Source organism: Netta rufina, assembly GCF_964035555.1.
Source record: "Netta rufina genome assembly, chromosome: 11".
Lineage (NCBI taxonomy): Eukaryota > Metazoa > Chordata > Aves > Anseriformes > Anatidae > Netta > Netta rufina.
The window spans coordinates 20,068,647-20,092,941 of NC_140134.1; the positions used below are offsets into that span (position 1 = coordinate 20,068,647).

Sequence of the window (24,295 nt, forward strand, 5' to 3'; positions counted from 1 at the left end):
CATTACTGCAGGATAAGAGAGTATGGGGTCTTAAAGTGCTTGACTGCTGTGAAAAGAAAAAAAAACTATTGTAGGAAAGAAAGAAATACATAATTTATGTTGCAAAATAGAGTACAGTACTTTGTACTTTAATAGCTTTTCAATATATATATATTTAAAACAAAGAAAGGATGCATTATTTAGAAGTTATATGTCAGCTCTTAAAATCACATCCTGTGCTAAACCAAAACCTAGCCCAGTTTGCTTGCATAACATTTAGTTCTTCAGTTGCCAAAAAAGCACTATTTGATGAAGGCCATTTTTGTTTTTTCATTTTTTAAACAAAAAGATCCATTTTATCTTAAAAATCATATACATTTACATTCAAGGGTAATCACCTCTAGAAAAAGAGCAAAAACGTCCCCAAAAAACAAGTTAATTAAATATTGAACAAAATATAAACAACCTTGGAAAAGGTGATACTATCCACGTGTAATTCTATACATATATGTATATATGAACAGATATAGATATATGTATATATAATACAGCTTGAACACTTAAGGAACAAAAAGGAATTCAATAGTAACAGCTTATACTTTTCTCTACTCACTGCCATGCTCCAGTTCAAGTGCATCAGCACACTTATTCCTCTCTCAGTACTGACTATAGCACACTCCAGATAGCCCAGCTTCAGTCACAAAAATTAATTACTCAAGTAGAAGACATTATAAGGAGCTGGGCTCTTCCCACGCTATGCCCTTCCCCAAATCAAAACGGTAAGGCTGTAATTGACCTGCTAGTAGCATTTTATCTGATCCACTTAAAAACCCCTGTGATCTGAAAAACAGAAAACATCCCAAACCAAACACTCCCACGTCAGAGGAAATTTACACTTACTGGATGCCTGTTTGCTTTGGCTATCTTTTGCATAACCCAAAAAACAGATCCTGTTCTCACACAGCAGTTTTACAGCCGTGTAACTGCACCAGCCCCGATTGCTTTGGTGCATATGTCCAGCAGCCTCACTGAAAAATGATGTGGTTTGATACAACACAACCAGATTGTGTTAAATCCCGGAGCTTTGGGGTCAAGCTGAACAGTACAAAAGCGAGTAAAATACGAGGTTACGACATGTGGAGTACTAACAGCGTAAACACTGAGAGTGATTCCAGATTTTTAAAAGATGAAAAGAAAAATCATGCTCTGCTTCTCTCCAGCACCAAAACAGAAAGAAAAGGAAGTTCTTAGGTTTCTAAGAAAACCATTAAAACTTATAGGAGTCTCAGAGGCAGGCCCCAAGGGGAGAATTTCCTGGATTAAAGAGAATCATTTTGCTATGGATTTCTATCTTAAACGACTTGTTGCAAGTTAAAAGAGACTTCACACGCGATGCTTTTTAGCCAAGCCTGCTGCTTAGTTAAAACCTCACTAACAAAAACACAACTGGGATTGCAGATCTTTTAGGCTTAGTGGGTTACCTTAAGCTACACAGAGGGAGGGGGTTCTCAAATACAGCATCATAATCATGCTAGGCAGCAGTGCTAGAAATGGAGGACTCCAGGAATGGAGGACTGAAAAGAGTGCGAGTCTGAGAAATAATCCCTTGAATAAAGTAGGAAATTCACGACAACAGTTCACATTGCCTCACATGTAGTGTTCGTAAGGTCTCTCCTCACCAAATTCTCCGCAGACCTTTGAATTAGAGTATTGTATATTAAAATTGTAACAGGATTTAAATACCTATATCATGCTGATGTGACAGTCAGAAAACAGTACTGCAAAAACAGCTCCAGAATGAACAGCAGGGAAAAATGTCAACAAGAAATGGGCTACACTTTCAAGCTTGTTTTAAAATCCACAAAGTTTCAGTTCTTTGTCTTAAATTAGTTTGCATCTCAGAATAAAAGATTGTTATGCCCACATTACAGTAAAACATCGCTTCACTTCCCCAGGTGAAATCAAGTACAATCAGGACAGGGTATCAAGCTGCTGAAAAGAAAAAAAAATAAAAGGGAAGGATTTATCCTGGGGAGAGAAGAAATAATTGAAAAGAACATGGCATCAACTCAACTGAATCCAAAATTTAAAATATTTAGGAAGCAGTTAAAAGGTTTTTTTTTTAAAAAAAAACAACTGGCATCTAGACAGGAGATGTGTCTAACTTGTGACTGACTTCTCAGAAGTGAGACACATCCCCCTCGTGAAGCATAAAAACTATATGATAACATTTAAAATGTAATTTAAGTTGTAACCATCCAGGTGAATTTCTGCTGCGTAGTACACCTTCTAGTATTATGTAATAAGATACCTAGGAACACACTGTAAAAATACATCAATTAGATCAGAATGCTTTTAAAATGTGAAGTTCTGGTGCTGTAGAAGTATGTTATTTTCAGTTTCAGCTCCTCCCCCAAGAGAACACCCATGGTACTGCATTACACCACAGACATTTGATTTTATTTACATCTTAAGCTTTAAAGTTATTAGGCCACCGTCCTTTAATTTCCTGTATGGCACCGAATTTACTTTAAAAAAAAAGTGTCTCCGTGTGTGTGTGTGTGTGTGTGTGTGTGTACACATGGCAGGCACCAAAATGCAGTGTTCCATCCTATTTTCTCTAGTTTCCTGCATCTCCTCATTCAGTAAAGCAGCCAGTTGAGCAGAGTTCTGCAGAGGTCAGTTACATCGCCTTCAGGGCAGCAATGTGGGAGCCCAGATTCTCCTGCAGGTAATACAGTAGGTGGAGTTCATAGTGCTCTCCCGACTCGGGTACCCTTATACTGTGTCTCTCCTGAGGGTAGATCTAAAATATAAAATAGAGTCATGAGTATCCACAAAGGTTTCGGGCCCCAGAGCCAGGTTCAAAATGTACATGTAAACTCCCTGCACTAGCTACTAGCTCTGTGTGCACTCGAGCTAATACATTTCCCTCCTCCATTGCCTGAACCTGGAGACAACCCGTTGCACCCTGTAATGCAGCTAGTACTTAGCTGGAGGCGATCAGCGTGGCTGAACAGAGGCAGATCCTGTTCAGAGCCATCATGTAAATCAGCACGCTTCCAGTTCTGCAGCACGGCGTACGACAACCTGGGCTGCATCTGCACAGAACCAGCAGGGTTTAATTAAATACATAACCCTGCTCCACGCTGCACAAACACTGCTGTACTGCTTCCAAACTGCAGAGCTCCTTGGGAGCAGCCTTAACTGCTCATTTGACTAATAATGTTTTGGTTTACTCATAAAGTTTCCCACTTAAAAAAAAATAAATAAAATTGAGTTTTATCCTAGAATTCCAAGCTGCCATGTTACAAGCTGGAATTTTGTACTCCTCAAAGACAGACATAACATTTTCACATCTTGGTTCCAGCCTTACCTGTAAGTCATACGGTTTCCCAGCTCTCACTAAAAAGCTGAGCAAAATACTAGTGTGTGCAAAGTGAACATTCTCATCCAAGAACCCATGTAGCAGCAGCAAACGGTTTGGTCTGAGAAAAGCAAGAAACAAACATTTCTAAATAGTATCCCAGAATCTGCCAGTCATTCACAGTCCACAAACACCTCTCCAAAAACACTCAACAGTAAAAACATTAGCATTGAAGAGTGACTTCGCTATTGTGAATCGCTCTGAATGGACCAGCAGCTGGCCCCAAACCGATCCTTTCCTCCTCTACAAGTTCTTCCTGCATATGCACATCATGGTCAGACCTTTCATCTGCACATCATTATTTTCAGAAGCATTTCCTAGCTTGGACAACACAATGGCTTAACACTTGCTCAGAATCACTGCTGGTTTTCAGCTCTTTGGCCAGAAAGCCCATGATCTCAGCCTGCTCTGCAGACAACACCGTGCTGATACAGACTGAGAGCATGCAGAAAGCATCCTGATTGACTGTTTTTTGTCTAGCTTAACTCAAATCTGAAGTGCTTATCATATAATTGGGGATGTGTTTGTCATTTCTTTAGACATAAAAGATGGTCTTTAATTACAGCTAGAATAAAAGGGCTTACTTGGAATAGTCTGTAATTATGCAAATGTTCATTCAAGTCTATTAAGTTTATTAGTGCTGTTTTTGTTTTAATACTAGCATTTATGATTCCAGGATTTAATTGCCAAGAAAAGGGAGATAAATACATGTCTGTGGGGCCTGAACTTTCCTGACAGGAATAGAAAGGAAAGCCAGAAGCAAACTTACTCAGAAGGAAACTTCTCAGCTTGCATGGCCACCGAACCTAGGTAATATCCCTGCTCGTTGTGATCCGGGTGGCCCATGTAGCGCTCTGTGTAACCAGTGTCATAGAAAATCCACAGCGTGACGGGTGCTCCGGCAACAGCAACCTGCAAATGCAACATTTTTATATATATATATATATATATATATATATATATATATATATATATATATATATATACACACACACATATACATATGTCAATATATATATATATATGAGCAGAGTTCAACTACAGACTGTGTGTACTGAAAATCAGGCAGTTGCTGGAAACCAGGAAGATCCTACAGACAAATCAGAAGCAACACTGAATATACCACCTGCAAGTCCTGCTGGAGGTAAGTGGATTTTGTTCAAAATGCAGTGTTCTGCTCTGGGTCACAAAACCTTCGTTTACATAAATGTCTAACAGAAATTGGCCTTGAAAGCTCCCCAGGACTCAGCATTTCCCCTTGGATACCTACCACAAGCTTGCAGAGAGGCTTGTGAAAAAAGACCTGCTAAAAACAAACCAAAGACTCTTCCTTGGTCAGGTATTTTTTAAAGTAATAATTCAAAGATTTTCCATGACTTTAGAAAAATAATGATTAAACCTCCAAGGAATATTGAGGTTGGACTTGCACAAAGCAAGAAGACCCCCAAAGAACAAAATATATCCTGAGGCAATATTCAGCTCTTAGCACATCGCTGCCTCCAACGTTTGCCCACCAACAGCCTGACCATTTGCTATAGTGGTCTCAAGTCATGTAATCACAAGCTCCTCTTTCTGGCACCTCTCCCCACTGCCAGGTTGCCCTGTGCAGCACACTGCTACAAATTTGATCTGGGAATAGGTCAAACCGGAGGAGGAAGAGACGGTGGTGTTGTTTTTCAGCAGGATTGTTTCCCTTGGTTGGTTCACAGCACAAAGAGCTCAGCTGGCACAAAGCAGGCAACAGCTGAGACTATATGAGGCACCTTCAGCACGTGACCTCAGGTTGGTGGAGCTACACCAGCACAGTTATTGCAAGCTCGACAGTCAATCAGTTTAAAGAAAGCTCTTTTATGCAGTTCTAGAGGGAATATCCTTCTGCATTCAGCTGAACGGGGCAAACTGTTGTTCCTCCTCACCCCAGCTCACAAGAACAAACTCTCCAAGTAAAACTGGTCTACTTGAACTACTCCACGCTCCTCTTACATGCCTGGTTTTCTGGACACGAGTGTGCTCTGCCCAAAAGACCCTGCCTGCATCAATGTGGGTAGCCTCACAGACAACACAGCACCTTCCCGTCAGGTCAGGATTATGTCTGGCTCATCTGGAGCTGGGGGAAGCAAGCAGGCAGAGTGATGGTGCAGTCACACCATGCTCCCCTGAGGATGAAGGCTGCAAACTTGTGTGGAGAGGTGGGAAAGAGCAGCACAAATATCATTTGCTGATTTGAGACATCTCTATTCGTGTTATACAGGCTGCCCAGGTATCACTGTCTCTGTTTGAAAAGCTGAATCACACAGCTCTCCCAGTACAGACCCAACGTGCGTGCCAGTCCTAAACACCTCTCAGAGCCCAGCAGTGACAGCATGTTTACAGAGGGAGAGCATCTCATCCCCACACTCCAGACAGAAACACAAGAGCAGAAAACTGAAGAGACAACCTAAGATCACAGAACAACTTATAACAGCTCTCACAGTACCCAATGAATGCTGGTTTAAAAAGGCACTGTGGCTTGCTAGCAAGCACTAGCTTTAAAGAGTGAATAGATTCTCAGATCTGTTGTCTGAGAAATATAAAAAGGATAACCAAAGCCTGGAAGCCTAATTAGAAATACTGTGGAAGGAATGTATACCAGAAAAGCAACTTTCATCTGAACTCACTCAACTAGAAGATTCTTGAAGGAAACACGCAGAGCACTGTGTCCCCACTTGTCTAGAGCTAGCTCAAAAATCTTTGTGCTGTGAACACCTGAGGGAGGTCACACGATTAAAGGAAAAATTCTGTCTGCACCACCAGAAGAAGTACTCAATGTACGAACATACCCTGAAGATATCTGACCTCTGCATTAAAGCCATAAGAGAGAGGTAGCCTCCGTAGGACCAGCCGTGAATGCCAACACGGTCCAAATCAATAAAGTCATACTGGGATGCTAAGTACTGCAGCCCTTCCACTTGGTCATCGATTTCAATTTGTCCCTGGGAAGGGAGAGAAAAGGTAAGTTGTTAGTTCCAGACAAAAGTTAAATTCTCGGGATTCCCAAAGGCTGCACAGCACCCGTCCAGACACCAGCACTCCATTGCACTGGGCATGTTACAGAAAGACAACCCCTTTCCTAAGACAATAAATACATGCTAAGCCACCTAGTAACTATATTTTTCTTCATTTACCTCCTTACCTATGGACAAGGGAGATTTCTCAGTGTTTTTACTTTTTGCTGTACAAAGGCAAGGCAGAATTCCAGCTCCAGGCATGAAAATGCTCTTCCCAACAGCGAGAGCCTGGCACAGGCTGTCCCTGCAAGTACACATGGCCAAACATTTTCTCCCTTTCCAGCCTGACACAGGAACTGCTCTGAGTTGTAACCCATGCTATGGAAGAAACTATCCTGCATCGTGAGAGCAAAGCATTTCTGCTCAGAGCATCAGAGATCCCCTTACAAATCACACTCCCTGACACCTGACAATCTTGCAAGCTCAAAACTTGACACTACACTTTCCACACTGAGCGTCTTTCCTCCCTCACATCCACTCCACTCAACTACAAGTGGTTTCCCACCCAAACTTAGGCAGTGTTACACAAGCGATGCTGGGCATCTGTGCCAAACTGGTGCTTCAGTTCGGATAAAAACAGCACTCAAACCTGTCTGGGGTTGAAAACAAAGAACCTGATTCAGAGCTGCACTTACCATTTTGTATTTAAAGGCTCCTTCAAACTTCAGTCCTCGGTGGCAGGATCCCCGGTTATCAATGACAACAACAACGTAGCCTAAAGAGGCCAAGGTGTTCAAACGGAAATATTTGATTCCTTTAAACCGGTTGTTCACTAGCTGTACCTAGAATAGAAGAACAATGATATAAGCGTTTATGTAAAGAAATTCAGAGGATACCTACTAAGCCAATTTCGTAGCAGACCACAAGCAAAGAGAGGGAATCCTACAGCAGGGATCTTGAAAGATTTACACTGTAAAAATGTGTAAAACATTTACAGTAAATAAAATCTGAAATTGGCTTAGTAGGCTATCCCCAGCACAGAGCAGGAGCTGTGCACACACGAGAGCTGGGAATGAAGTGATTCAGGCCAGCCCACTGCCCACAGACTGCACTCACCTGAGGCCCTCCGTAGATGAAAAGCACAGTGGGGTACTTCTTTCCAGGCTGCAGATTGTGAGGTTTGTACATCATCCCGTAGAGTGTAAACCCCGTAGAGCTCTCAAAGGAGAACACTTCAGGGGGAATGTAATCAGGTAGAGGGCCTGCCATGGGAAGGAACAAAGCCTGGATTAACAGGGAATGGATGAATAATGCAGCTCTGCTCCAGCCCTGCCCCAACACCACTCCTGGTGCATCCCAGATAACGCAGCTCTCCCGTGCTTCCAATGGATGTGGCTGGGACAAGGCAGAGATTGGGAATGCCCAGGCCCTAGAAGAGCTTTCTCAGCCCTGTCACGTTCCCATTCCTGTTTAGGATTCGCTGCATTAATACACTTCATTTAGGATTCGCTGCATTAATACATGGAAAGCACAGGATTTGGTCTATGCCTCAGGGAAGGAAAGATGAAAAGTAACAGAATCACAGTGGAAAAATAAAAGCCTAAGAGCCAGCTCGCAAAGACATGAGCAGACTGCAGCATGGAACTATTTAAGGAGTGAGTGGCCCTCCCCAGAGGCCCAGAAGCATGCTCAATAACGCACATTTAGTACAAGAGTAAATAAACTCACTTAAACCCACCCCTGCTAATGATAAAACTTGCTTTCTAATCTTCCTACTAGCTCTGGCAATAGCAACTTAATAATTTCCACTCTGCATTCCTTCACAGCCATTTTATACCCATTTGTCTCCAAGCTGAACGTGTCACTCCTTTAAGAACTTCATCTAAGAACTTCTCACACGAGCATGAGCTTCACAGAGAAGCCAAGAGTTACCCACAAGAAGCAAAGCCAAAATGAGCATATTCGAGGAAATCTTTCACTCTGTGATCCTGGTTGCCCTTTGGCAGTTCCTTAACAAAGCTGTTACCTGCTGAATCTAAAATGGTAGCCCAGAACTCCTTTGTCCTGTGAGCTGCATCATCTTCAGGTCCTGTCAGCCGGTAAAGTGACACACAGTGTGGGTTCTTCTGGTTGCTGTACTTGCTGATGAACATGTCACAATCCTAGAGAGAAAAAGAACGTTATTGTGAATTCCTCAGTATAAGCAAAAGGGATAAGTTCTTTCCGCATTTTGGTCTTTCAGATGTTTAGAAACCAAATCAACCCAGGAAGTCTGGGCTCTTTGGTGATAAGAGCAGATAGGCTCTGAGAAGCTACAATCCTCAGCTGGATTCGGATACTAACATCCCAAAATCCAGAAAAGACCTGCAAAATCAACAGTGGCATTTAAATACAAGCTTGTCCATTGATTGATGAAGGACCAGGTTGGTTGATAAAGCAGAACACACAGCCAGCCCTGCCTACCCAGGGCCTCACAAACGAATGGTACCTGGCTGACACAGCAGGCATGAGAGTAACCACGCTCTGTCAGCCGCTTCACTTCTCCAGGATTCTCGTAGTTAACGACGTACAAGTGATGCTCCAAGGGCGAGTCTTTTGTGCCTTGAAAATACACCAGTTTTTTGGCTTCGTCTACATAGATCTGTCAAAAACAAAACAACACATCCCTCAATACTGAGTTCTTGAAAGAAAAGCCCAAGTCTTCTATCCCCACTGAGTCTTCTCCCCACCACTTCCATAATTTGGAGTTATAGCACAGCAAATTGTAAGGAACAAGTCAAATGACTGTTCTAGCTGTCCACAACTCTGCCAGTTACGAACATCTGTTGCCCCTTCTTTCTGAGCAGACAGCAAAACAGATTCAAAGGCAGCTCTACTTGCACACTTTGTCCTCTAGCCCCATTTCCAACTACCATTTAGAAAGGATTTTATCACAGACCTTTACAAACTCCGTATCAATCCAACAGTCCTCCTTGAGCTGCTGTTTTATTCAAATGGTCATAAGATTTGGCCAACTTAGAGCTAGAAGAGCAGCAGTTTGGGAGCATTCCCTACCTCCTTGTCCAAGTTCAGAGGCTACATGGTACACAAACATTGTGCATTCTGGCTAAAGAGAGACATGGCTAATAGATTTATTCTGACCCCTCCAACAGGTATCTCCTGGCTCCAGGACAGCAGCTGGACATCATCACAACATTTTGGTTCTCATGGAACACATGGAATTTCCTCGGTAATGCTTTAAAGTATTTTTGCTTCCTTCTCTTTAAGGCTTAAACTTAGAGGGAAAAACTTGTTAGGAAGATAAACATCTAATGTTGCCTGTGATGCTCTCCTTCACTGCCAAAAAGGAGCAGAGCCTCGCTAATGCAACATGTACTTATCTGTGAGGTCCCTGAGACCATTTCTCTGCACTGCTGTCCTCCAGCACATGTGTGTTGCTTGCAAGATATCATACAGCAAGAGCAGATACTTACATTTGACCCATGTCTCCCAAGCACTTCCCATTCCCCACTGGTAATGGCTATCTCCTCTTTGATGGGGCACTTGAAGTCACCTGCAAAAAACCAACCAAAAAAAACACAACACATACAGAGATTTTACACACCACACAGTCACAATGACATTTTTTCTTTCCAAACTTTTTTGCTAGACTGAACCCAACAGAATGTGGCTTTACAGAAGACCCACACCTCTGCCAGCTCCTGAGACAAATGTTAGGGCTCGTAACATTTTGCACTCTGAACTATGTATCAGAGGATTCACAGGTGCTCTCAACCTGAGGCCTGGGCTAGGTTGCTTCTTGCTTATTTATTTATTTATTTATTTAAAACATTTTGTCATTTGCACAGAAATGAGGTTTTATCCTGAAAAAGTTGGAAAGGGAGTCTCAGGTGTCAAAAGTGGAGACTTTTGCTTTGGGGTGGGAAGCAGCTCTGCTTTTATAAGATGGCTTCATTTCCCTTGGAATGAGGGAGATTTAGCAAGAAAAAGAAGTTGTATACATTCACAGAAATCTAATGAACCCAATATAATGCTTTCTGGAAAGAAACAACAACACAACTGCATACAACTAGGACCTCTCGTAAAATAAGGTGTATTTTTTCTGCATGCAGAGCTCAGCAAGTGCCTTCAACACACAACAAGTAAATTAAGTATCACAGCATGAAACTGTAAATGAAAGAACACATACTGCGGAAAAAACATTCCAGGAGCTTTGCACACAGTTATACCATGTATTTGAGCAAGGCCAAACTTTGACTGCAGCTTGGAAGCACATGGTCCTCGAATTTTTTTGCTTGAAATTACTCTTCCTCAATTTCCACTTGCAACAGCTGCCAGTAATTTTCTCCTACTAACATCTCTGTCTATACAGCAATACCATGATTGTTTTTAAGAGCAGATAGGAATTCTCTGAATAGTTGTCATATCATAGGTTTTGCTGCCAAGCACATATGTTCATTTTAAAGGGACTAACAAGTGGGCCCCCTCAGACAGGGAGGCCCTCTATGGACCCTTTTGCAATATGTTCAAACTGTTCTTTGTCAGCCTCTCTGCTACAATCTGCTTGTAAAGGCTGACAGGGACTGTGTTGGTTTTACTTCCAAACACAAGTCTTGAACCAATGTGTATCTACCGGATACATTGGACCCTGCACAGAGAAAGCCACGTTATTGCTGTAATGATTAACCTACAGCAGTGAGCAAACAAACAACCCCACCACTGTCAACTAAGTAAGCTGAGGGCATTTTACACCATCACGGCTCATTTCGTATCTGATTTTGTGAAACTTTTCCCTGTAGTCAACAAGGAAGAATCAAGGTTGAAGCTAAGGCACGCTGAATACAGAACAACCCCTGTACAATTTCAAGTGGAATGACTGTACAGCAAAGTGCTTTCTGGGGCAACAAGAGGAGTTTCCAATGAGACAATGATTCCTGCCACCTGGAAAGACATTCATTTCCCCACTAGCCAGCAGCAAACACCCAGTGAAAGAGAATAATTTCACTTACTTGGAGCAGGGAGACCTCCAGATGACCGCTTATACTTGCTCTCCTTCAAAACCGAGGTGACTTTGTATAGGTGCCGGAATCCTGTTTTACATTCAGAAGCAAAAATGAACTCTATCTCGTCTTCATGGGTTTGAGGGAAAACATAGAAGATATCATGGATCTGGGGAGACAGAACAGTGGACTGGTGTTATCAGCAGGAGGCGGGCACTGAAGTCGCATCTAAGTTCCTCTGACACAGCTCACACTAGGAGGTTGTGGCACTCTGTCCCTTACTGGGAGACCTAAAAATGCTTATGAGTTGGGGGTGTCTGCAAACAACAGCCACATGCTGCACAGATCCTGGCTTCTTGCTCGTCTAACTCTAAATCCTGGCCACAGAAGGAATTGAGTAAGTTTTTATGCACCTGCCTTTCTGGCTCAGATACAGAGATGGGTCCAGGTCTGCAGACAGCATATGAGAGCCACCCAAAGATGCCAGAGCTCAGTGGCCTCCTCTGTCCAGTGCTATCTAGAAACCCAGAAGGGAAGGGCTATTTAGAGAAAGACGAGCTGTCATCATCTTCCCACTCATGAAGATGCCAGCTCTTCCATCAGGGGACAATCTTTTGAGGCATTCAGAAGCATTTATCTGCACGGTATGAGGTGTCAGTAAAAGAACAACTCCAGCCAGTAAAGATAATGGAGACAGGACAACTCACTGCACCATCCTGAAACCACGTACACTACTACTAAAAATAAAATAATATTATAGACGGTACTTAGAGTATAGAGACCGATCACTGGAAGGCTTTGTGACCATGCTCTCTGCTGAAAGGTGCAACTACACCCCAGTGACTGCAGCTCTCAGGCTGTCCTGCACCCTGGGGCACCTCCAACAGGATGTTGCTTTAGAGACACTGATTTTAACCTGCAGAACTGTGAGCAGCACTCCTTCAAAGTGTTAGCCTAGCACGCCAGCATCCGCTGTCACACAGCGTCACCCTACAACACACCTCCAAGAGCATTACCCAGGAATCTATTTCACCAGAACGTACGTGGTCAAGGAGGGTTTTCAGTGATTACTAACAGACTTTTGAGACTTGTTCCCCAAATATTGCCTGGAAACATCTTCACTGGTTGAAGAATACTTCACCTGCTGGGACTGCTGCTGGTGAACAACTGCACAAATGAGCTGGAGGGTGTCGGTGGGTAAAGGGGCTGCCTGGAACATCAGAGTCCTGGGCTCTGTTCCTAGCTCTCTGATCACCAAGCAGCCTCAAGCAAAGCAGCTCTGCTTTCACACCCCAGATCTTTTTGTTCTCTCTACATTGTGAGTTCTTTACTGCAGGAAGAGGCACAGAACTTGCACAACAGGAATAGTCTCCTAGGCAGCACAGCAACACCAACATCGCTCAAGTGTTACTGATAGGGTCTTGAACAACAAGCTGTCAGGCAGTGCTAAAGTTGAAATTCTTACATTTATCCAGATGTCTGTTGTTTCTTCATAAATTATGAAAGGCGTAACAGAATCTGGTACGGTATCGATGAGTTTCTGTCTCTCCATTGCATCATCTTCTACTGGGATGAATAATGCAGGAGGGATCAAGACTATCTGAAGTCGAGTTTGGGAGCGATCCAGTAAGATGGACCAGACACTGTTGAGGAGACAGATATTAGAGAAAATAACATGCAACCATGAGTGTTAGACAGATCTGAAAAACCTCAAAATACACCTATTACCACTAAGCATCTCAGGGGAGTCAAGAATGTTCAATTCCAGATTAAGCAAAAAAGCCACATGTAAAATCTCACCCACGAAAACAAACCTCTTCAATAACTTAGGAACTTATTTCACTTCATTTCAATATTGCATAAGCACTGCAGGTTGAAAAGTTTAATTAATTCTATTCCCCCAGAATTGGATTGTGCTTTAAGGGAGAAAGAGAAAAAAAAAATCAGAGGGACTAATGAAGCAGAAAAAAATTAACTGATGTTCCAGGATACTTGTGAAAATATTAATTTAAATCTATACCTGGCGGAGAACACTGGCAGGCTGACCCTGCCAAATGAACTGGCAGGAGACCCTGCCATGCTTCTGACTTTACATGTAGCTCTAAAAATAATCCTACAAAAAGCAAGACTATGGAGTAAATGTGTCCCTTCACTTCTTCCACGTTTGAAAAAGAAAAAAAAAAAACACGAAAAGGTGAAAGTCAGCTTTAGATTCAAGAGCTGGAGAAGTGCACTTTCCAGAGAAGCTTCTGGTGAGTTAGAGACACTGTACTACATCATCTACAGGGTTAAAAATGACATGCAAATGTAAGTAGCACTTACAGCAGGTTTTCTGATCAGTAAGCCTGGTCAGCAAGGATGGTCCAGTGGTTAGGGCGCTAGCCTAGGGCCTGGGGGACCTGGGCTCATTTCTCTCCTCAGCCACAGACTTCCTGAGCGACTATGGCAAGTCACTTAGCCTCTCTGGGCCTCAGTTCCCCATCTGTAAAATGGGGATAATAGCACTGCACTCTCTCTCACAGGGATGCTGAGAGGACACACACATCAAAGGCCGTGAGTGCCCAATGCCAAAGCAGTAGGGCCAGGTACCAGGGAAAGACAACGGGGACTGTTTGGGTTTGGGAAAAATCACCCCCTTCACACAAACACGTTTGTAGCAATGCAAAAATGAAAGCAGGCTTAAGCTTGGAGACAGGGACCACTACATTCTGCTTCTAACTGTGTTGCCCCAAACCCTCTAAGCAGAGACAGGATTAACATACGCACTATTTTCCTTCTGGCGTCCACCCAGCTCTAGCAATGTACTCTACTCCTTCAAAGAGGATCTCGAAGGGCTGAACTAGCTCTTTATCCACAACATCTGCAATCTGTTGACAAAGCAGCAATTCAGTGACACTGAGATGAACCCGCAAAACCAGTTTTCATGCACAATGAGAGTCTGGACACAGAAGACTTCTTCTGTGCAGCTCACTCCATTCAGATTGTTCAGCCTTTTCAACACAGGGGCTTCATCCCATCTGTAGCCAGACACCAGAGCAGCCAGGGCTAAGACTTGAGAAATCTGGATTCTGCTCACAAATCCATCATTTGTCTTGGACAAGTCACTTGAACAATCAGTTTCCCCGTGTAAAATACAAAGGAAGGGAGGAGGGGATTTGTACCGGGCTGTTTTGTAAGGTGTTTTCACTGAGTTTTTGAACATCCTGCATAGCATCCAGTTATCAATGTGGGTCTAAATCATGATGGGCAGTTCTGCAGTCTGTCCTTGTTGGGACGAGGCAGTGGTACCCCACAGGACCTGATGGCTTTCCCTGATGTTGCTGGCTGATGTCAGCATTGCTACCCCAGCAGGTCAGTGGTGATGGCTGAAGTAGCTGAGTAGAGGATCCCAACAATGCATGGCTGTTACTGTGTCTGTTTGATAAGATTATTAATTTCCCAGCTGTCTGGAGATCTTGGACTGGGCTATGGAAATCTCTGTGTTTGTTAAAAAATCCTGGAGTGAAACGAAAGTTCATCGCTCACATGTTCGTGCTTTTATAAGGTGATATATTCTCTCTGCAACCAAATTTTCCCCGTATCTGCAGCCAATAAGGAGATCTGTCACATAAGAAAGTCTAACCGTCCTCACCTAAAACATTCTGCTCTGCAGCCAAGTTCATAAACCAATGGTGGGGAAGAAAAGGACAGCCTTGAGAAATACAGCTGTACACACAGACACCAAGTATCTGCAGAGGAACGAGCCACGTGCACTGCCTCCAGAGAAGCCATTAAGCTAACACAACAAAGAAAGTTTACTTATACTGAAATGTATTTTACCAAAAAGACTCAAAGAAATAGAATTTATTTAGAAAACAAGCAGAACATGGAACTTACTCTTCCTTCTGCATTGATTGTCACTTCAGATATCTTGAAGGTGACCTTTGGATTTGCTGTACCTATAAAAACAGATGTTAGCAGTCAGGCACCAATTTAATAGGATAGACTTGAACTGATGGATTATCGTGGCGTTATTCATACTGAAATGGAACAGGGAAAGAGCACAATGCTCTTTGATCAAACAGCCTACTTGCATACACGAGAGAGAGCAAAGAATCAGGCATGGAAAAAAAAGAGACTGCAGACATGAAGCAGACTCAGTGATGTAGTTCTGCAAGCAGATCTGATCAAGAGCCATGCTACTGTCACAGTCTTCCCTCCCACAGTCAAAGGATGCACATACTAGCTGGAAGTAAATGCACAGGAGCAATCAGGGTATCAAAGCAAGCTTTGGATTATTTTGGTTGTTATTGTTCAATAGAAAGCAGTGTGCAAAAAGTGATCCAATGCTACTGAGCGTCTTAAAAAAAAAATAAAGCAACTCATTCTGGAACCAAAGACTTTCTTTCTGCATTCTTATAAATCTATTGCCATGACTAGCAAAGTTAAGATTAAAAAAAAAAAATACTTATCTGTATTGAACACTGAAAACCCAACTACCTCTCTCCAGAAAGCCTGCCCAAAGCAGCTGTACAGCACCTGAATGCTAAAGGCTGGGACCTGGTCTGCAGCAAATGTGAAGAATAAAGAAAAAAGCTGCTGCCAGTCAATCCACAAGAAGCCATATGTGGTAACTTCCACGTACTCTGAGCATTCTCAGTGCTACTGCAAGGTACTCCCACTTCATCGACCCAGTTCTACACACAAACTGATGCACTGAGGTGAAGTGATTTGCTTTGGGCCACAGCGTTGTCCTATTTAAGTACTTATCTTCCCTCTGGTAAGATGCTGACTCAAGTTTTGCGCTCGTAACAACGTGCAGAACAGTGCTATGGCCCCTGTGGCTCAGATTGGAAACTGAAGCCAGAGATTAAAACTTTAATTGTTTTAAAAGCATTTAGGCTTTGGTTGTCTGATTTTCCTAAACTGCTACGACTCAACGCTGAATAAAACTCTGACGAAACACCCTCAGAAATCTAGGCGTACACTAGCACTGAGAAAACACGAGCAACCATCTCTTGCTTCCCAGGCTGACACAGCCTTTCCCGTTCCTCAAAGTAAGTGGTAAATGAGGATCATAAGCAGAAAACTTTTACCAGTGGATCAGGGAATCTACAAGACCTGAAGCTACATGTAATTCTGCAGCTGGGGATGGTCAGTGGTCACTATGCCCTGCTGACACAGCAGTGAAAGCTCAGAAGAGCAAAGGTCAGGCTGTTCAAACTGGCCCTATACACCTGACACATGGCAGTGAGGTGGCCCTCAGCAGGGCCGCATGGGTTTCACTTGTCCACTTCCAGCAGCACTCCACCTGCTCTTCTTTATGCCTGCCTTCACTCCTTTATTGTTGAGGCTTTCACATCATTTACTGTTTGAAAATATGACAGTGTGTTTTTTTCTGGCAGGCTGCAAGCACGCAGAATTTTCAAAGCCCAACAGCAATCGCTGAGGCCAGAGCACTTCAAAACTTGAGCTACCAGGGCACCAGGTTACCAGCAGCTAAACAGAAACCCTCCCCTCCAAAAAAAACAAAGCAGTATCATTTTGCAGCTATTCCCTCAGAGACACAAGGCTGTAACGAGAAACAACTTCTCTGTGCCAGGATCTGAGAGAGCAGCTCCAAAATAGCGACGATCAGGTAGGGTTTCTGCCAGCTCCTGCAAGACCTGGACTCAGAGCTCTTAGGAACCACACGGCTGGAAAACCAGCGCAGCCACCAGTGACTAAGCTAACCTCCACAGCAGCAGTTCTTCCAAATTTCCACCACTTGGACACTCATTCAAGGACTATACAACATGTCTCTAGCCCCCTGCTCTAAGCTAGGAGAGTCCCTGGCCTAAGGCACCTGGAATAAAATGTGCATCTCCTAGAACAGACACACAAGGTCATCAGGCTCTCACCAGTTTTGGGGTACCGGAAGGAATCTGTTCTTCTTGTCTCCAACATTGGTGATGTGACGTGAATAATTTCCACCTCTGACTCATCGTTTTCTTCATAAAGAATTCGAAGAACTTTACCCCCATTCAGTGCTGCAAATGAATTAAGATTTCCTGGTCAGAGCAGATCTCGTAATTGGTACTGCAGAAACCAGCATTCTCCCAACAGAAAAATCAGGTGGGAAGGATGAAGAGAAGTCTGTGATTCATGCTTCACTAAGCAAAACACCCCAAGACTCTCACAACTCTTATTGCTATCGTGAGAAGGAAAGACTCTTCCTCCAGTAACTCGTGCTAACGAGGCTCCTGTACCACACCCACCATCACAGATACTCCTAACTCCTTTTGAACTATAAGATTCCTATCCTGGATAAAGACAAGTGACAGAAAAATGAACTCTGCCTTGGACAGCACAGCTTGGGGGCCACTACTTCTGCCTGTCAGACACACAGGATCCAACACACTTACTTGGCTGTGCCTTTGGGCTCCACCAGTAGCCAGTGTATCTGTCAAACTCCTCCTGCAGCACAAAAGTAGCCACGCCAGCAGATTTTGGATCCTCCTCAACATTGGCCAGTTCTAAAAAAAGACACAGAAGAATTAGTTCATGATGTACTGCAGAATCAAACCAGTTTTGCGTTATCCCAAACATGGCCCAAGTTCAACCCCTGGGGAACAATTACATGATAATAAATCTGGCTTCTCAGCAGATTTGCTTTCTGCTTCCACCCTGCTCTGTTGATTTATTTGGGAAAGATCTAATCCTCTCTGACACTGCAGCTTCTTTTAGGAAAGGAAAGCCATCTCCCCTCCTTACTCCTACTCAATTAGTCTCTCAGTTTTCCATGTACTCATCCAAGAGAGAAAACATTCTACCTGAGCTCACAACTTTTAAGAGAATCAAAGAAAAAAAAAAAACAACTGACACTGAGAACACCAACATTCAGAAAAACAAAATTATCAGCACTTCATTCACTGTACAGACCAAAAGTAACACACTTACATAACATCTCAACATGATGACATATCCATAGGGCTTCAATATTTTTCCTGTTACCCTGGAGGTAACTTAGCAGCGCTCCATAAATAATTATCATCTGAGAAGGAGTCATTGCTACGGTTTATTTTTAATGTACTTACATAATATTTTAATATCTAACATTTAAATAAGCTAAAGCATTATTATGAAGTGTTAGAAATTTTAATTTAGCTAAAAATTAAATGATATAGTTTAAATACATGAAGTGTGATTAAATTGCAAAACACAATGGATTTTTAGGCATTGGTTTATTCACAATTTTCCACTTTCCTTCCTCCAGGATACGTGTCTAAAAGGGAGTTGGAGAAGGTTAGGAAGCAAAGACCTAAGTTACTAAGTCTGAGGGCACCAGCAGAAGGCATAGTGCTATTCAGAAACTGTCTATATTGTTTCTAAAAAGCCTGACTTCACTGACAGAAACTTTTCTCCAGTTCTAATCCACCCACAGCTCCTTCACACAAAAAAAGACTGTTCCAGTATTATAAAAAAAAAAAAAAAAAAAGCAGCATTTCAGGAGAACAGCCCTTCCATATGTATTCAACAAATAACTCATTTTGACAGATTCTGGTTTTCCTAGTTCCACAGGGAAAAGAACCATCCTACAATATTTGCCATGGAAGAAACATGTAGAACATGACAAATAATCAAATCCCACGTGAAGTAGATGGTGGCCGTTCCCTCAGATTTCAGAAGAACCCCAGGTGCCATTGCTTAATTCAGCATAGCAAGAACAAGTGCAGAGGAGGTACAGAGATTTAAATTCAGGATTCATTACCATTGTGCACAAACGTTAGCCTCCTCTCTTCTCTGGTTTCTATATTAGATATCCAGATGTCATTGCTGTGGATAAAGGCAATCCAATTTGGATCAGCTGGACAAAGCTTGGGATCCATCCGGATATTCGGACAACTGGTCTCTACCAGAATGGGTCTTAAAGGCTGTTGCTGTTTGAAAGAGGAAAAAGAAAATAGTAAGCAATTAAAAACAAACAAACAAATAAAAACATACAGGAACTGAATTGGATTATCAGGTCTCTAAGATCACAGCAGTGTGGATGCTGACTTCAGATACAGAGGTTTACACGAGAGCAATCCGTTTTCAACGCAAGAAAATGCTATGCAGATATTTTTTAGGGATAAATGTGCTTCTATCATGGTTGCACAGATCCCACCAGGATCTCTTTCGCCAGTGCTGAGGATTCAAAAAAAAATCCGACAAATCAGACAGATCAGAAATCTGAATCAGAAATCAGAACAGCACCCTAAAAACAGACAGGTAGGGCATATAATAATCTGGTGCTCCAAAAACAACTCCAGATACAGTAAATTCCACCTGACAGAGTCAGACAACAAGCATTTGTTATAATATGAAATGGTTTCAGCTTTGAAGTCCATCTTCAGCGCACGCAAAGAGTAAAGCCTGGTTGTTCCAAACGTTATATGGCCAAATCTTCTAACACAGCACTGACTGCTGAGCAGTGACCTCTAAACCACAGCTAGTGAAGAAAAGTTGCCTCTGACGTGACTTCTCACTACGTGAAAGAGCACAAAGTATCCCAACCATTGCGTTGCCTTTTATTGGCACTCCTACTTACAAAAAAAATCAGCGAAATCTGGTGTCATGCCTTGCCACCACAGCTTAAAACATTTCTTTTTAATTTCCATCCATGTTTCTACAACCATGGAAATGAACCCCTAAGGGGGATTTCTCCATGTCTCAACTGTTGTCAAGGCTACTTGCGCAGCAAGAACTCATGCTCATGATCTTTGCTTCTAGCTTAGAGGATAGAAGTACTGTGGTAGAACAAGAGAGCTGAGTAAACTCACAGTGAATCCATGAGGACCTCCGTCCTTTACATGATAAATTCCACTCCCAGCCTGAAACAGAAAGGTGCCGCTTTCTCGGTGGTAATCATAGGAGGCAATCCCAACAGTGCCAATTCGCTTCCTCTCCCGAAGCAACTCCTCCTCACGAGAGTACATCCCATAGTCCAGGATGGCCTGAAAACGGGCAGAGAAGCACAATCAACACCCCTGCTCTGCATTCCTTACTATACTGACAGAGCATCTCAGCATGCCAAGCTTCCAGGACCAGATGGCTGTGCAGACACCCTCCTCCTCCTCCAGAATCCTGCTGGCAGCCAGGAGCCCACTCCTGCTTCTGCCTCTGCCATCAGCACTCGTAGGTGCAGGCCATAACTCGATCCCACACATCTGTGAACCCGAGAGCCACTTCTCCCTTAGCACGACTGGCACTATTTCCAACGCACGCTGGTTTGAGAAAGATCAGGCTGAAGGCCTGTTATTTCTAGAACAAGTAGGACAGTCTCTGCTAACTTTTGCAAAGATACACAGTGACTGGTCGGGTGGGAGGAGAGCACAGCATGAATTTTATGGCTGGCTGGCAGCCTCAGGAAATAGCACGGGGAAACAACACACCTAATTCCACGCGGGGTTTGTCCCGCCTCCTCCAACCTGCCACGGTGCATGGGGGACCAGTGCAGGCTTGCTTTGCACAGAGGTGAGAAGGGGACACGCGTCCCAGAGAGTGGGAAAGAGATCCTCTGCTTCAGCATGAGTCACGGAGCCACTGACAGATCCTCAGGGGGACTCATCACTTCCCCCTGCAAGACAGCGATTATCGGAGACTACAGGCTCCTTCCGCAGTCCCCAGGATCTCACAGCAGAGAATCTGGTGCAAATTAGCACTTGCAATCTCTGCTGGCAAAGGAGAAATCAAGCAGCACACACATTTTTTCATGACGCACAAAGGCTGCAGCTCCAAAGCCTGATGAGAAAGCCGGGCTTGTTTTCGAGATGGCTGCAGAGTTAGCCAAGTACAAGGAGAACCTTCAAAGATTTCAGACCATAATGATGGCTTACGGGTGCAACCTCAAAGCCTGCCTACTTGCTATGCGGCTAAAGAGCAAGAAAGAAATCAGGACCCACCGGAAAAAGATCCAGGAGAGGCTTCCAGGAAAGCAACAGGACGGCAGCTTTGTTTATGGTTTTGGGAATTTCAGAGTAGAAGAGCGTGTTCTCCCTGTTCTCCCCAGACATGGCTATTGTCGAAGTGAGAAGAAAAAAAAATGTATTAGCTTTCTGATAATAATCCAAACACTCTCATAAGATGCTCAGGAACAGTTTCGCAGGTCCTGCCTACCAGAGGAAGTACTGACAGTCTCTGCACTGCAGCCTCGCACTGGCAATTCCCTGTTTCACAGAAAGGTAAATCACAAAGCAGGAAGAGAACAAGGAACTACCCCTACACTTACCACATGCTGCCTGAAGCATATCTCCTTCTTGGAGGTCTTATTTTATAAGCTTTTAAATTCAAGAAGATCCGTTCTGCTCTTTCCCTTGGCTGAAACGCCGCACAATGCAGCTTGTGTTTCAAAGATAATGCATCTTTAGGAAGGTTTGAATGTCTCTTTCCTGCTCATCTCCCTCAGTGCTGTTCAGATTTCTGATAACTCCTGCCAGGGCATGTGGGGATCAGCCCAGAGGGAGGCAGACATGCACTGAGGAAGGCCAAGCCTAACCTTCAGCTCAGGAAGCCAGAGCTCATCCCAGGGGGATTAGCCCTGCCAGCCTTAGCCCATCACCCTCAACGTGCTTGAATTCAACTTTATTTAAAGATTATGATCCTCATTCTCTGAAAAATGGAACAGAGATGAATCAGCAGCTCTGTGATAGCACATCTAGAATCTAAACCACAAATCAGAGCTAAAACAACTGGCTTCCAGTCCTTTGTTCTAGCCATTGCTTCTCATCCAGACCCAGATTTTCATGGATTTATGTTCAGCTAGTGCAGCTTTTAACACAAGCACTCCTCTACCACAAGACCTGCTCCAAGAAGTTTGCTCACAGTGCCATTTACAGTGCCAAATCACTTCAAGCACAGCTGAAGTCAAACCCCAACAGCTTCTGCAGTGACAGTTCAGTCAAGACACAGGCTGTCCCAGCAAGCTTACCCAGATAGTAGATCCTATCAGAATGAGGTCCTTCAGGATCATTTTTCTTAACAAACGTGAAGTCGTGCGGGGCTTTTGCCATCATATACCCATGATATTTCCGCGTATCCGTGAGCAGTTTCCTGAGCTGGCTCCAGGAATGTCTCTCTACATAGTAAGGTTCCAGTTTTGGCTGTTCCTCTCTCTGCTCCTGCTCCTCACGGCCCGCAGTTTCAAAGATTTCAAGGCCCGGCTGTTCAGTTTCCATGGCTGCTGCCATGTTGCATGGTTCTGGAAGAAAAAAAAAATACTGGAGGTTGAGCATTGCCTTTCAGCTAATGATCACTTCAGATTCCCAAATCACAGTGCAACAAAAGAGGCTGCCATCACTTAGCCTTTCAGAATGGAACTAATGACTCCACAGACCCACACAGATTTATTGCTGTTTGCCTTTTTCGCCCTCCATATATCAATTATGTTCATGAAGATCAGGGACAAGAAGCTACTTGGAGGAAACATCATTAGCAGCTGATTTGGAACCACTTGGCCATACCCAACAGGCCTGGGCAACCATTACTCCCCTATAATTTCTTGGGTTTGTGTTTCTTTCCTTTCAAACTAATCTCTGAAGGGTCTGCAATGTCCATCACTATTATATCATCCCAGGCATGTGATTATAAATGCTGTATGGATGAGACTCTTCCAGAAGTGTCAGGCAACACCAGAAGGTGATGCAAGGGAAAAGAACATTTTGGAAAACGATTTATCTGCAGCACAAGTGCTACCCTCCTGAACAGGTTAAGTTACCAGATATTTCTTCCTGCGGTTAGCCGGGATTTATCTGAGACAAAACAGCCCAGAGGTCCTGCAACAGGAACTGAAATCTTCCTACTGCAAATCCCAGATCTGAGCGCAAACCTAAAAGGATCCCAGCTACAAACTCCCACCACATAATTCATTACCAGAGGTAATGAATTACCTCCAAGGTGTGAGGATCGTCAACCCTCAAGTCCTTTTTCTGTATATGAAGTGGAAAGGCTGCACGGCTGCTTGGCACGCTGCTCGGGAGCAGGCAGAGCCTGCCAAAAACGCTAATGGGAAATAGATGGAGCAGGATGTGTCCATCCAGCACACCGGGGCTGGCTCAGCACAGCCACCTGGGGTACAGCTCCCTGCAGGCCCAGCTCCTCCTAGGGCTCTGCACAGCAGCAGAAAAACCTCTTATAGGAGGAATGAGGGCGTGAGGCTCGGATCAAGCCCCTTTTAACACACAGAGGGCTAAAAGAACAGCAGGGCAAGGCTCAGCCCAAGGCTTGGCCCCACTCTGCAAACGCACAGCAGGCATTTCCCTCACCCCCTTTGCCAAACACGAAGGGAGCAGCATTTCAGCCACCTCTGCGTAAAATTAATCCCAATTTCAGGCACCCGGCGGCAGGCCCAGCGCCCCGGATCCAGCGGGGGGGGGGACCCCTCAGCACAACCCCGACACCGGGAACCCCCAAACCCCACAGCTCCCCCTCCACCCCCGGCCCCACTCACGGCGCTGCCCGGCGGCGATGCGGCCCCGCCGCTGCCTCTTCCGCTTCCTCCAGCACGGGGCCGGGCCGGGCCGAGCCGGGCCGGGCTGAGCTGCACCGGGCCGGGCCCAACCGGGCGCCCTCCGCCGGCCTGGAGGAAGCGGAGCCGGGAGGAGCTGGGGAGCTGTGGGCGCCGCCTGCCGGGCTTGTGACAGGCCGGGTGTGAGGCTGGGTGTGTGAGAACCCCCTGTACAACACTGGGTGTGTAACAACCCAGTGAGTGACAGCGGGGTGTGCAACAGCCCCCTGTGTAATGTCAGGGTGTGCAACAGCTTCATGCGTGGTGCTCGGGAGTTCAACAGCCTCGTGTGTAACGCTGGGTGTGCAACAGCCCTGTGCACAAAACCGGGGTGTGCAACAGCCCTGTGAGTGACATCAGGGTGTGCAGCAACCCTGTGCATGATGCTAGGGTGTGCAAC

At 44.3% G+C, this 24,295-nt stretch overlaps 1 protein-coding gene across 2 annotated transcripts; it reads right to left on the reverse strand.

Annotated features, from left to right (window-relative positions):
• Window positions 1–53: 53 nt before the first annotated feature.
• Window positions 54–23,880, reverse strand: DPP8 (dipeptidyl peptidase 8). Of its 2 annotated transcripts, XM_084293128.1 has the most exons (20): window positions 23,839–23,880; window positions 22,321–22,590; window positions 21,296–21,408; window positions 20,174–20,347; window positions 19,123–19,291; window positions 17,777–17,887; window positions 17,273–17,401; window positions 15,270–15,331; window positions 14,160–14,260; window positions 12,859–13,036; window positions 11,403–11,562; window positions 9,867–9,946; window positions 8,882–9,034; window positions 8,420–8,555; window positions 7,510–7,655; window positions 7,089–7,235; window positions 6,226–6,378; window positions 4,176–4,318; window positions 3,356–3,467; window positions 54–2,785 (listed from the first exon to the last, which is right to left on the reverse strand). In XM_084293128.1, exons 2-20 carry the CDS (start codon window positions 22,577–22,579, stop codon window positions 2,663–2,665), a joined length of 2,649 nt encoding a protein of 882 aa, XP_084149254.1. In that variant the 5' UTR covers window positions 22,580–22,590; window positions 23,839–23,880; the 3' UTR covers window positions 54–2,662. The 2 variants fall into 2 exon arrangements, with proteins under 2 accessions (XP_084149254.1, XP_084149255.1); XM_084293129.1 differs by lacking the exons at window positions 21,296–21,408; window positions 22,321–22,590; window positions 23,839–23,880 and adding an exon at window positions 20,786–20,858.
• Between the last annotated feature and the right edge of the window lie 415 nt (window positions 23,881–24,295).